Source organism: Arachis duranensis, chromosome 4 (genome assembly GCF_000817695.3).
Source record: "Arachis duranensis cultivar V14167 chromosome 4, aradu.V14167.gnm2.J7QH, whole genome shotgun sequence".
NCBI classification, from domain to species: domain Eukaryota; kingdom Viridiplantae; phylum Streptophyta; class Magnoliopsida; order Fabales; family Fabaceae; genus Arachis; species Arachis duranensis.
The window spans coordinates 96,211,532-96,224,617 of NC_029775.3; the positions used below are offsets into that span (position 1 = coordinate 96,211,532).

Consider the following 13,086-nt stretch of genomic DNA (forward strand, 5'->3'; position numbering starts at 1 on the left):
CAAAATGCTTTAGAGATTATATTTTGATGCAATTCTTTGCAAGTATGATTAGAAAAATAAGATATTTTTATTCTTAAAATTTGATAATGTTTCGTTAAGTATATATTTTTTGTGGTTTTTTAAAGGTATTATTGGTTGTTAACACAACAAATCAAAAAAGAATATTTACTTGGTAAAAATTACTAAATTTTAAGAATAAAAATATCTCATTTTTCTAATTATACTTACAAAAAATTACATCAAAATTTAATCTTTAAATTATTTTTTAAAAATATATATTTAATATTGAATATTTTTATTATATTTTTAAATTATTTAAAGATATTTTGTTTATAACAAAATTTGAATATATTTTTATCAAAAACAAAATTATTCGAATATAGTGTTAGTAGTTTACCAAAGCGTTTTCTATAGAGTCAATTGTTATAAATGAAGTGAAGACATTGCGGCACTAAAGATATCAATAACAACCAAATTGATTTGACAGCGATAGCTTGTTTCACAGGTAATAAAATTCATTGAACTCTTTAATACATTCAATTATTTTTTGTACATAATAAAATACTTAAGTCATATACTATACTTATTGAATTTAGGGTCTGCACGTACGTATGTATATGTACATATATTTATGATGAACATAAATAATTAAATATATCCATGTCCATTGCCATTCTTCTAAGTTTCCTTTTCTCTTTTTCTGTTTTTTCCGGTATGTGTTTGAAGAAGACGGAATAGTTAATTTAATTTGAAATCTTATCTGTCTCCCACTAGATATATTATTATCCATAGGAAAAGTATTCACAAATATTATTATATTTAAAAGTATAAAACAATTATTGTTGGTTGGTTTTGATTTATTTTGAATCTCAACTTCTATCTCTTGGGCAATGAAACGAGATGAATTGAATTCACATGAAATTAAAACTTCGAGCATACTTCAAGCAATGTTATTGGGTTTGTGAAAACGTCAATAGCACAACCAACTGATATATCGTTAAATTGGGTCTGCACATGTAGTCATTGTCAAACAAATTAAATATATTAATAATAAACATACAATAATTCTAACCACCTGACATTTACAAATTACAATAAATTAAATTGATGAGACTTATACTATATACATAAATATTAAAATAAATATATCTTAACAAAAGTTACCTTTTTATTGTGAATATTATTGAGGAAAAGTATAGGTCCACACAATAAAAATATTAAATAATATGAATAATTAATATATCAGATGTTCAAATTTACTAGATGTGTAAATAGTTATTCTAATATTAAAATTTAAATATGTAATTAAAAAGTATAATGTATTTTTATTTTATTAGACCAATTTTAGAATTTATTGTTCGCATTGTTCAGAACAATTATTATTTACCTAACAAAGTCGAATATACATATGTTAAAACTGTATACATGAAAAAATAATATCTCAAACATGTATACATATTTCTAGGTGTAGATGAAGATGTTTTTTATAACTCTTAAGTCGGAAAATACAATCATGTTTTGAGGAGAAATACCAAATATTATATTAAAAGAAAATTTTTAAACCAATAAATTTTAGTATTTTTGGTCATTATTTGATCATTATAAATTGTAAATATAAATATAAATTATTGTTGACTAAATAATGGCTAAAAATAATAATATTTGTTGTCATGTAATTCATATTAAAATTTAGATTTTCTTTTTACGTGTAAAATATTTATTTTTCAAGTATAGTGAAAGAAAAGTGAAGAATGTATCCCCAAAAAAATAGGTTGAAGAAATGGCATATATATAGTCGTGGGGTCTCAGCTAAGGTATGTACTAGTAGGGCAAAACCAACTTTTTCTCTTAAGATTACTTAGCTTGCATTGTTGAATATAAATTTAAAACCTTTGTACATTTACTAACAAAATTCCTTTTTTTAATCACCGCAAAAGTGGGTAATTAATATGATTATATTATTCCTCTTAAAATAGCTATAATGACAATTTTCACTGGGAATTATATATTTGAAGTCAATCAACAACATGAGAAGCTTAGAAATGCATCATGGTACAAATTAAAGCTTTAATTTACCTACTATTTTTTAGTGGGCAAGTTGGGCTAACGATAATAAGAACCTTTTTCCACCAACCGATTTTGCAATGAAGCTTCAAAAAGGAGGAATAATAGAAGAAAGGTGCATGCTTCTTCCAATTGAGTGAAAGGAATTTGAAGAATCAAAAGAATAATTCATCACAATGAAATTGGCAAAGGTACAACCAATAGTACTAGTAGGGGGGAGCAACACTTGGGGAATTAGAAACACCTTTCATTCTCTTTTGGCCATTCTTACCACTCTTTTAGTCATTAGTTTCATTTATATAAAACAAGACAATGGAACACAGTTGTCATCATCATCACCACCCCAAGAACATGAAGAAATGATAGATGCCTCTCAGTCATCAAAATGTGACTTGTTCAATGGGAAATGGGTTTTTGACAATAAGTCTTATCCATTATACAAAGATAAGGAATGCAAGTTCATGTCTGATCAATTGGCATGTGAGAAGTTTGGAAGGAAGGACTTGAGTTACCAGAATTGGAGGTGGAAGCCAAACCATTGTGATCTACCAAGGTATCTCTCTTCAACAATAATGGTTTCATTTTTGAATATTTACTTTATTATATATATTACAATTTATCCCACTTTAAAATATTTGTCATTTTAAAAATTTTGTAAATTAATAATTCAATATTTAGATGTAAATTATATATAGTAATAGTTATAGATAAGGAGACATTCTGATACAGAATGGAAAATATAAAGAGAGAAAAAAAATAATTAAAAATAACATATTTTGTGGGTTTTTTTTATGGGTGGCACAATAAAATTTTGGAAATATTTAGTAACGAAAGAAAATTAACTAAAAACAGTCATAACTTGTCTTATTTAGCATTTATTAATTGTTGTGATAATTAATAAATGTTAAATAAGACAAGTTCTAGTTTTTTTTTTTCTCTCTCTCTAGTATTATCCATGAAAAAAAAAAGATTGCAACGAGAATAAAGAATATAATATTGTTTTGTAATTTATAGTAGGTAGGTGTATAATATGTGGCTTGATCAGGTTTGGCTATGTTTTCTGAAGCTTTGTGGAATATTGTGGTTCTTTGTATATATGTACGATAAGGTTCAATGCCACAGCATTGCTTGAGAGGCTAAGGAACAAGAGGCTTGTGTTTGTGGGGGATTCACTCAACAGAGGCCAATGGGTTTCCATGGTTTGCCTTCTTCACACTTCCCTCTCATCATCAACTCACACTTCCATGCACAACACTGCTAATGCCTCTCTTAACATTTGGAAGGTCAAAGTAAGTTATGATCATTATTCTTATATGCTTCATGAAGAGTACTAGGAATGTAAACAATCTATTTCTTTTTTCTTTTTTTTTAAAGTTAGGAGTGAGACTCGAAGCCGAAACCTTTAAACGAGGATATGAAGACTATGTTATTTGAGTTATAGCTAGCTGGTATAAACAATGTGTTTGTTGTTCATTTCTTTTATATAAATTAAATGAATTCATAATATTAGGGATCAATATATAAACGAGCATATAAGAATTAATGCATAAATAATAGAATTGTACTCACTTTTCACATTCTTGGTTAGTTTTTCCTATATATCTACTCTAGTTTTTAATTATTGGTGTCATAATTTATAAAATAAAAGTTATATACACCATACTTTAATTTAAATAGGGAATTAATAACATATACTTTTACAAAAAATAATATCATCTTAATATCATATTTAATATAAAAATATGAATATTTTGTTATCTATAATATCCTTAGTAAATACATTATATATGATAAATATCTAATAATAGATTAAAATTATTTCACCAAATTCTAGTACGATAAACCAAGTGCATGCATGACTATTAACATATAATTTTCATAGGCAAGTTTACTAGCTACTACTAGAAACGAAATTGAAATTACCAACTGTTTGCATTTAATCTTTAATCCAATAATATCCACGAAAGTGATGATAAGATTTTTCTTTGAATGTTCTTTTATCATCTTTTAAAAGAGAATATGAAAAAACGAGAGAAAAGAAGTCTATATTAGAGATGAGTTTGATAATAAATTAGACAATGCAATCCTAATAATGGAAATAAAGTTCATTATGTAATGTAAAAAATTGTCAATTTTTTACCACAAGCGTAATGCATGCTTGTTCAATTTAGTGCAAATTAGTGGCATAATTTTACTTATTCATCCAAAAAACAAATTGAAAAATATATATCCCACTATTTTAACAAATATAAATGCACAAAAAAAATCTAATTCCAATATTTTTTTCATAGTAAATATTAACAACGGTTGTCAACGAACTATAACTCAAATAGCATAGTCTTCTCTCCTCGCCTGTAAATCTCGGGTTCGAGTCTCGCTCCTAATTAAAAAAAAAAAATGTTGACAACTGTTTAATTTTCCCATAGCTTAATTTTTACAAGTTACAACACTGTTTAATGAAGGAATACAATGCAACAATTGAGCATTATTGGGCACCATTGCTAGTAGAATCAAATTCAGATGATCCAGTGCACCATAGAGTAATAGAAAGAACTGTGAGAGTGAATGCGATTGAGAAGCATGCTAGGTATTGGACTCATGCTGACTTTATTGTCTTCAACACTTACCTCTGGTGGAGAAGGCCTCTTATGAATGTTTTGTAAGTATACTTCTCATGGAACTTAATTAATTTGCCAAACCATCACTTTCAATTATATATATATCATCAACTTAGCATGTATGTTAGCTGTTCTAAATTTCCAACCACCATAGATATGTGTGATATGATTGTGTTGTCTTATAGTTAGTTATTACCCTATACTCCACTATCAAATTGATTTAATTGCAAAAATTTATTTGTACTCAGGTTTTGGGACTCAGTTTGCGGAATTGGTTCCTAATAATTAAAAGACACCTCAATAAATTCTTAAAAGAGAAAAGGTTGTTATAATTAACCTTTAACAAATTTTACGGTAATAATGTTAAGAAGACAACAACCTTAAGTTATTTTATTTAACTTTAACATTTATAATTTTAAGTGTGTAAAATACATAATTACTAATTTATTATATTTAATATTATTCAATTATTTCAGTCGTAATTAAAGAAGATAAAACTAAATAATTTTAAACTATTTTCACCATATGTCTTATGGACTTCCAGAAATTTCTGTGTAACTTATACTCTAGATTGTTAAGAAAAATCCCAATTTGACATTCTAAAATTGTCAAACAATGTAAATAGGTCTTTTATTAACTTTTCTTTTTTTAATTTTTAATGTTATCCTTCTTTGTGATGTATTAGAAAAAATTCAAAAAATTATATCTTAATTAATAAAAGAGTCATTTTGAAAAAAAAGTTACAAAAAAAAGGCCCATTTTACACGCTTTGACATTATTTAAAAAATTTTAAAGTACAGATTATAAAGTGTAAAATCAAATTTGATCGGAGATAGAGTTTACTTCATTTTGTTTCCTTTAAATGTGTGCTAAAATTGAACACTAATATATAGTAACAATATTTCATTGATTTCAATTGCAAGAGCAGGTGGGGAACATTTGGAGACCCAAATGGAGTTTACAAAAAAGTGGAAATGCTAAGAGTTTATGAGATGGCATTGAGAACATGGTCAGATTGGTTGGAGGTCCATGTTAATAGTAACAAGACCCAGTTATTTTTTGTTAGTATGTCACCAACTCATGAAAGGTATATACATATAAGGGAAAAGTCTTTGGTACCTAACTAACTATCATTTAAGTACAATTGCATTGATATTTATGGTAACTTTTTTATCTGTATATAAATACATATATTATTAATTCATATTTAATGTGTGTTTTATATTTTAATATATATTTTTATACAAATGACTAACTTAATAATTTATTTTTGTATACACGTGGCATGATTATTTAATAAATAATGCTACAAGGAAAAGTAAAATTTTAGTGAAGAGTAAAGATTATTTTTATTAGAGCAGAAAAAATTCACCAATAGCAATGCATATGTTTATTCTAAATTTAGTAAAAATCTCCACTCTTCACCCAATTCTAATCTTCATGAAAGAAATTCTCTTCTTCAATATTCATATCATAAAATGGAGTTGGGCCATGTTTTCTGTTTTTCTTTTAATTTTGGAACCAATATCTTGTATAAGCCTTCAAAAGAGATTTTAACCTTTTTCTGAATAAATCTCTAATTTGGAGAATTTCATCCATCATTTTTTTTTCTTATTCTTAAAATTCCTAACTATATAAATCATTAAGCAAAATAATCTTTAAAAATTTGAAAACGGAATTTTTATGTCTCACTATTTTCTTACCGAAATAATATTAGTTTATAAATATTTTCGACAAAACCATTAATAAAAAAAATAAAAAATAAAAAACATTGCAGGGCTGAAGAATGGGGAGCAGATAAGGGTGACAATTGTTACAAAGAAACAGAAATGATCACAGAAGAAGGGTATTGGGGTAAAGGGTCAGATCCAAAAATGATGAAAGTGGTGGAGAATGTGGTTGAAGACTTGAAAACAAGAGGGTTGAATGTTGAAATACTTAACATCACTCAGCTCTCAGAGTACAGAAAAGAAGCACACCCTTCTATATACAGAAAGCAGTGGGAGCCTCTAACACAAAAACAGATACAAGATCCAAATAGCTATGCAGATTGCATACATTGGTGCCTTCCTGGAGTTCCTGATGTGTGGAATGAGATACTTTATGCCTATCTTTTCCAACAATGACTAATAAACAAAAGAAAATATTAATGTGTAAAAAAAAACTACACCTTCATACAACCTTTCTAAGATTGTTGAATCATTTCTTTTTCTTTTTCAATCACTGATATTGTAAAGCAAAGGCTTTCCTTTTCCCCTCTGAAATTGTTTTGAGTCTCCAACTACCAATCAATCTAGAATATTCATAAGCCTAAACCTGGCTTGTTATTAGATATTAACAAAGTGCAGATGACAAGTTCTCCACAAGTGCAACATCTTAATAAAGTGTTATTAATTTTACTTAATTCCCTTCAACCCCTTAAACTTCACGTCATGTCCATTTTGAACTTCAAAAATATACAAGTGGACTCCTAAACTTGAAGTGAAGATCAAGGTTGTGTAGGCACAACTGAACAACCTAAGACTAGAAAATATATCCATTACAATGAATTAATCTCGCTTTGAAGGTAAGGGTAACAAAATTTGACCTGAAGGGATGAGCAAAGCAAACAATGCCGTGAAGCATGGTTTTGGTGCTACGTTTGAATCCTCATAAAAACATTAGGGGCATGGTCTTTTTACAGAAAGGATTAAGGAAGTACCTTACTGCATCTAAAGTGAACTATCAACTATTAGGACAAAATTTCAGTTATGCAAAGAACCATGAAAGAACATCCATGAGCATTTGATGGAGATATCAAAACTATGACTTAAACTGAGCAACATAAAATCATCGTCATGATGCAACTACTCTAGGCTGTGAATGCGATCTTGCTTAGCAAGCAAGCAACCTTAAAACATATAATCCGGTTTCATGTTGCCAATGCTCTCCCACCACTTGGTCGACTGCTTTGATAGAATTCAAGTATATTATTACCAACTATTCTGGAATTTCCCCTTCCTCCAATTCCTCTGGCACAGGCAATACCCCATTGGTACCAATCAAACCTATCTCATTGTCTGTTTTCTTGGAGAATTCACCATCAAAATCAAGGAAGTTGTCTGGATTCATGTCAGCCATTAGATTAGCATAGACATCCATCAAATCTTGATCAAAGTCAAATGTCATGTCTTCAGAGATTTTTAGTTCCTTGTTTTTCAGTGAAGAATGTGAAGGGTTACCCACAGTGTCTTCTTCAAACAGGGGTTTATCCGATGAACCCGTTGGTGCTTTCTCGGAAATCATATTATGTGTAGACACTTGATTTGATGTACTTGAATCCAAGTTCTTCATGAGATCCAAAACCTGAGGATCTGTGGAGTCATCTTCTATCTCCTCCTCCCTAAATGATACACCTTCTGGCTCTTGGCCATCTTTGCTGTCTTTTGGAAGTGATTTATTATCTATCTGATTTACCTTCTTAATAACTTCAAAATCAATTCTGTGAGATGGCAAGAAAACAAACACGACGGGAAACTCCAAAATGACTACATCGGCTAATTGCTGTCTGATTGGTGCTTTCATATCCAGCTCTTTGAAGGGTGACTTGGGACCCTGCATTAACACGAGCAAGATTAAATTGAAAACTGAAATAGAATAATTTCTTGATGTCCATGTGATCATGATTTAGTATCATCGATCTTAAACATAGAAAAGGTAAAGAAAACCACCTTTGGGTATTTACGAATGAAAATCTTGAGGCGATCCGGCTGCTCTTCGCAAAATTGCCTTAATGGGTGATTCCACGGACCAGGTTTGAGGTGCTTTTCTAGAATGGAGTAGAAGCTTGTATTTTCATTGACTCTGGAAGCCATAAGCATAATATACTCAATTTTTTCTCTCCAAATTCTAGATTCTAAGCATGTGATAAGAACTTAAAGTGCAGTTTCTTCTTTAAAAAATAAATAAACTAAATAGTGCAAGTATTGTATTCAGATAAAAAGAAAACAGCTAAGTGGCTCACCCGTGGTCATGTAAAACAACATCCGTTGAATGAAAATGCCATTCAATTGTCCAAGATATGAATTTCTTCCTGAAAATGTTTCAAACACATTTGAAATTTACAAATGCTTTGTAGCAATCTTCAAAGGAAACATTCTTATAATATGTATTTCCCTCTAGGATCAATATGCCAAAAAGAAGAAACTCTAACATGATAAAATTTTCAAATCCAAACTAAAAATTCACTTTGAAAATTACAGATCATATATATACCTTAGGTTCAAAAGTAAACATGGAAAAACTTATAAGTACAAAATGAAGAAATTTCTTATATGTACAATCCTCCTAAAAGAAACTTGTCATGAAAAATAAATACACTACCTTTGGTCATATCGAGTTTGATTCTTCTGTCTTTTTGACATTCCGCTAGGAAGAAACAGCAGTTTGGTTCTCCGACTCCTAGCAGCGCTCCCCAGGCTTTTAAGGTAATGAGGTAACTTAAAATATGCATACATGCCCAATTTAGTTCTCATTCTCTGAGAAGATTCAGCTACCCTCTTTACCTCTTCCAGCAAATTATAGTCTAGATAGCGGAAAACAAAATAAAACAAAATGAACAATAAATACAAAAAATAGGGGAATTAAGAATCCCTAAGCACATTGAAAAATGTGTAATGGTGAATATTTATGAAATATTATAAACAATAACAACAAAAAGAATGAAGATAGAAAATTCAAAATGGAGACAAAAAATAAATAGAAAAAAAAATTGGAAATTAACTAAAAAACAGGGAAGCCATTAAAGGTCCTCCTGGTTGATATAAAAGGCACCAATAAATAAACAAAACTGTTTTGACTAACCAACAATCAAGATAAAAAGCTTTTAACATAAAGGTTAAATGCAAAGTTCAAGTGTTATGTACCAGATAGTAGGAGGTTGTCATCAAACTTGGAAAGAGGAACAAATTGAGTCTGGTTCCTCTTGCCGGTACATCCAGTTCGCTCTTTGTGAGCTTTTACACAGGGAAGACTGCATGACTGTATGGAACAGCTGGGGCACTTGTATTTTGATGGGTTAGATTTGCATTCTTCGCATAATGTTGGGACTCTGGAGTTGCTTCTAGTTGAGACCTGTTCTACGTTTTCTCCCATTTTCTACAGCAAAAGCAAACACATTTATCATTACAAGCAGCTATCACAGGTGCACCAGGCATAGGAAAAACTGCCTTGAGAAAAAGCCAAAACCTAATAGATTAGATTTCAGCTTTGATGCTTCCTTTCAATGATAATGGCTTAATTTCCTATATCTTTCAAGAAACAAAGACCAACATGCCGCACAAGCAACCAAAACACAATCATACGACAAACCTTGAAATCACAAGACATAAAAAGTTGCAGATTACACTTGCTTGCCCTGAAATTTCGTCCCTTTGCGACACGAATACAAACTCCTTTATCACACACATATCAAACACTCATGCCACCGATACAAGTTTCAGTAACTCTAACCAAAGCTGATATAATTAAGCCTAGAAAAGGATAATGAACCCTACAAAAAACGAAGGGACATAAATTCTATGCAGAAAACTGAACATATCAAATAATGGATAGTTCAAGCAGGTTTATAACATAGTTTTCGATTGTAGATGGCGACTCATGGCGGTGAGCCAAAAATCTGCCATAAATTTATGGCGGATGGCATATCACCTAAAAATACATGTATATGCACAAAAAAAAAAATGCAGAGATTGCAAACGTAATAAATTATAAAATCTAATCAATTTAAGTAATTTTCTATTCACAATGCATCCAATTAATTCAGTATATGCAGTAGCAGATTCAACAAATGAACATAACTTCAAATCATAACACACGATAAAACATAGGACATGGAACTTAAAAACTAAAAACTCAGGGGCTTGTCTTGAAGTAGACATAATGTACTGAACCTGTGTAAATTTGGGGGGGAAGGAAAAACAGAGGTTTATAATTTATAACACTGAACCTATGTAAAGAAAAGGAGAAACAGGGGAAAGAAAGAGGTTAGGAAAAGTTCAGCCTTGAAATGTAAATTTATACAAAGAAAACAATTAATTCTGCCTTTTAACAAGACAAAAGCAGGTTAGAAGCTTCTTACATGTTACAACAATGGTCTTTTACAATTAGAATCAAGGTTTACCAGTTACCTGCTGAAAGGCTGCTCCGCTGCTGGCAATGAACGACGACAGCTGGTGGCCGGCGGCAGCAACTGTCAACAACAACGGCAACGAGCTGCTGGCAGGGAGGTGAGCAAGACGAGAATCTGAGAGATGAGAGATCCGGTGGGACGGGTGGGTGACGGCGCCGTGATCGACGGTAGTGACTTGTGAGGCTGGCTGGCTGGTGCTTGGTGGTGGCCGTGGGACGTGGCTGCCCAGCTGAAGAACGGACGAAGCAGCGAAGAACGAAGACGAAGCCACGAAGAACTAAAGAGGAATAATGCATGGGAGGCTGGGACTGGGAGCCTTGTGTGCGGTCGTGCCCTAATCCCCTAATTTTTTAATTTCTGCTTTAACCGGCCAGGCCGTTTGCGGTTTACCCGAGCTAAGCCGAATCTTTTTTATAAATTATAATACTCAGCCGAATATTTTGTTCCTAATATTTATAAAAAATTTCAAAACTACTTTCAAGTTTTAACTTGATTCAATTTTATCTATTAAATTTTTGAATTACATCAATTCTAGGCTAATTTTTTTTATATGACACCAAAGTTGGTGTAACGACGGGTTATGGAAGATAGGGGTCTTTTACACAACTGTGACGGCAACTAACTGAAGGAAAAAAATCAGACGGTCCGATTAGATGGAGGTGAGAAGGGACACAAATCAGACTGTCCGATTTGTGTTAGGCTTAAATTTTTTATAAAGAAATCGGACTCACCGATTTTATGCAAGGAGAACGAAGCTTTTTTTGTCCAAAGAAATCGGACCCACCAATTTTAAGGTTGGAGGTTTTTTTTTTCCAAATGAAATAGGATTCACCGATTTGAAGCACACAAATTTTTTTGGCGGGCTGTTCTCTAATTGGATTGTCCGATTTGTTTTTCAAAAAATTTGAACCAGTCAAACAGGCAGTCGGACGGTCCAATTTTAACATTATATATACCAATTCTATCACCGAGGTCTCCATTTCATCTTCTTCTTCTCACCATATTCAAATCTCAGAAGCTCTTATCTGCTATTTCTCTTTTTCTTTTCCCACCTTCTTCTCTTCTTCTTATCATGGATGATAGAGTTATGTTAAAAGTGCATTATCATGGTCAAATTTTATTACAAACAGCTGAAGGAGTAAAGTTTGTGTGTGAAAATCCATTAGATATTATAATTCTATTCACACTATCATTTGAAGAATTAAAAGGTGTAATTTGTGAAAAGATGGATTCTCAAATATCTAGGAGAGTGTCGTGTATTCCATACAAATATCCTATATCTGTATTTGGTGGGTTCGTTCAATTTCAAACGAAATACGTGACTGATGAAACGAGCATGCAAGAAATGTTTTCTGTGTATCTTGAAAGTCGGTTCCGAATATCATTCATCAAACTGTATATTGAGTTCGAGTAATCTGCAGCTGACCGGGATATTGAATTGGAAGATTACAACACTGATAGCGAGGAAGAGTTTGAAAGTAACTATGAGGTCGTTGATCCAGGTGTAAACGAAGATCAAGCTGATGATGCTATGGCGGTAGATGTGGCGGATGTAGCAAATACACTAACTAACCAGCAACCATTTGAGGAGCCGACTTTCATGCGGTCGTTGGATCTGGAGGCCATGCATGCACCGGAATTTCCTTAATATATAAATGCAGGTATACAATAATTAGTAATTATTTAATTTTTAATTATCAAGTAAGCATGTATGTTGAGAAATTTAGTATTTCGCATTCTTGTATGATTACTAATTTATTAAATAGCATTTGATGACCTAGTTGATTAATTTATTAAATTTTGAATGATTTATTGTTGATTTAGGGATCATAGATAGATTTTATTAATGGCACACATATTTAAGAATTATTTATTGAAATATAAATTTTGTGCCGTGAATGCAACAGAGCTTCCTGTTATAACGGATGGTGAATTCACCATAGGAATGGAATTTAGTTCTAGGGAGGCAGTAATTAATGTGATGAAAGATTATACCATCCGTAGAGGTGTAGATTATCGGGTGCATGAGTCGGAATCGACGACATTCTATGCTAAATGTACCCAGTATGGCGCAGGTTGTGATTGGCTGATTAGAGTTAGCAAAATATCCAAGAAGTACTGTTGGGAGGTAAGGAGGTACAATGGTAGTCACACTTGTACTAGGGCCACCATTACTCAAGATCATTTGAAACTAGATTCCAACACAATTGTAAAAGCAATAAAGGCATTGGTAGA

The 13,086-nt window shown here is 31.3% G+C and overlaps 2 protein-coding genes across 3 annotated transcripts; one reads left to right on the forward strand and one right to left on the reverse strand.

The window, feature by feature from the left end:
• Positions 1-2,103: 2,103 nt before the first annotated feature.
• LOC107485046 (protein trichome birefringence-like 34) lies at positions 2,104-6,884 on the forward strand. The gene is made up of 5 exons (XM_016105577.3): positions 2,104-2,617; positions 3,173-3,353; positions 4,527-4,723; positions 5,611-5,769; positions 6,460-6,884. The coding sequence occupies exons 1-5, from the start codon at positions 2,241-2,243 to the stop codon at positions 6,806-6,808; spliced, it is 1,263 nt and encodes a 420-aa protein (XP_015961063.1). The 5' UTR covers positions 2,104-2,240; the 3' UTR covers positions 6,809-6,884.
• Positions 6,885-7,048: 164 nt separating this feature from the next.
• On the reverse strand, positions 7,049-11,184 carry LOC107485047 (uncharacterized). 2 transcript variants are annotated; one of them, XM_021140658.2, is made up of 6 exons: positions 10,843-11,184; positions 9,587-9,818; positions 9,045-9,246; positions 8,686-8,754; positions 8,393-8,525; positions 7,049-8,276 (listed from the first exon to the last, which is right to left on the reverse strand). In XM_021140658.2, the coding sequence occupies exons 2-6, from the start codon at positions 9,813-9,815 to the stop codon at positions 7,662-7,664; spliced, it is 1,248 nt and encodes a 415-aa protein (XP_020996317.1). In that variant the 5' UTR covers positions 9,816-9,818; positions 10,843-11,184; the 3' UTR covers positions 7,049-7,661. The 2 variants fall into 2 exon arrangements, with proteins under 2 accessions (XP_020996317.1, XP_015961064.1); XM_016105578.3 differs by having other exon boundaries at positions 10,850-11,183.
• Positions 11,185-13,086: the final 1,902 nt, after the last annotated feature.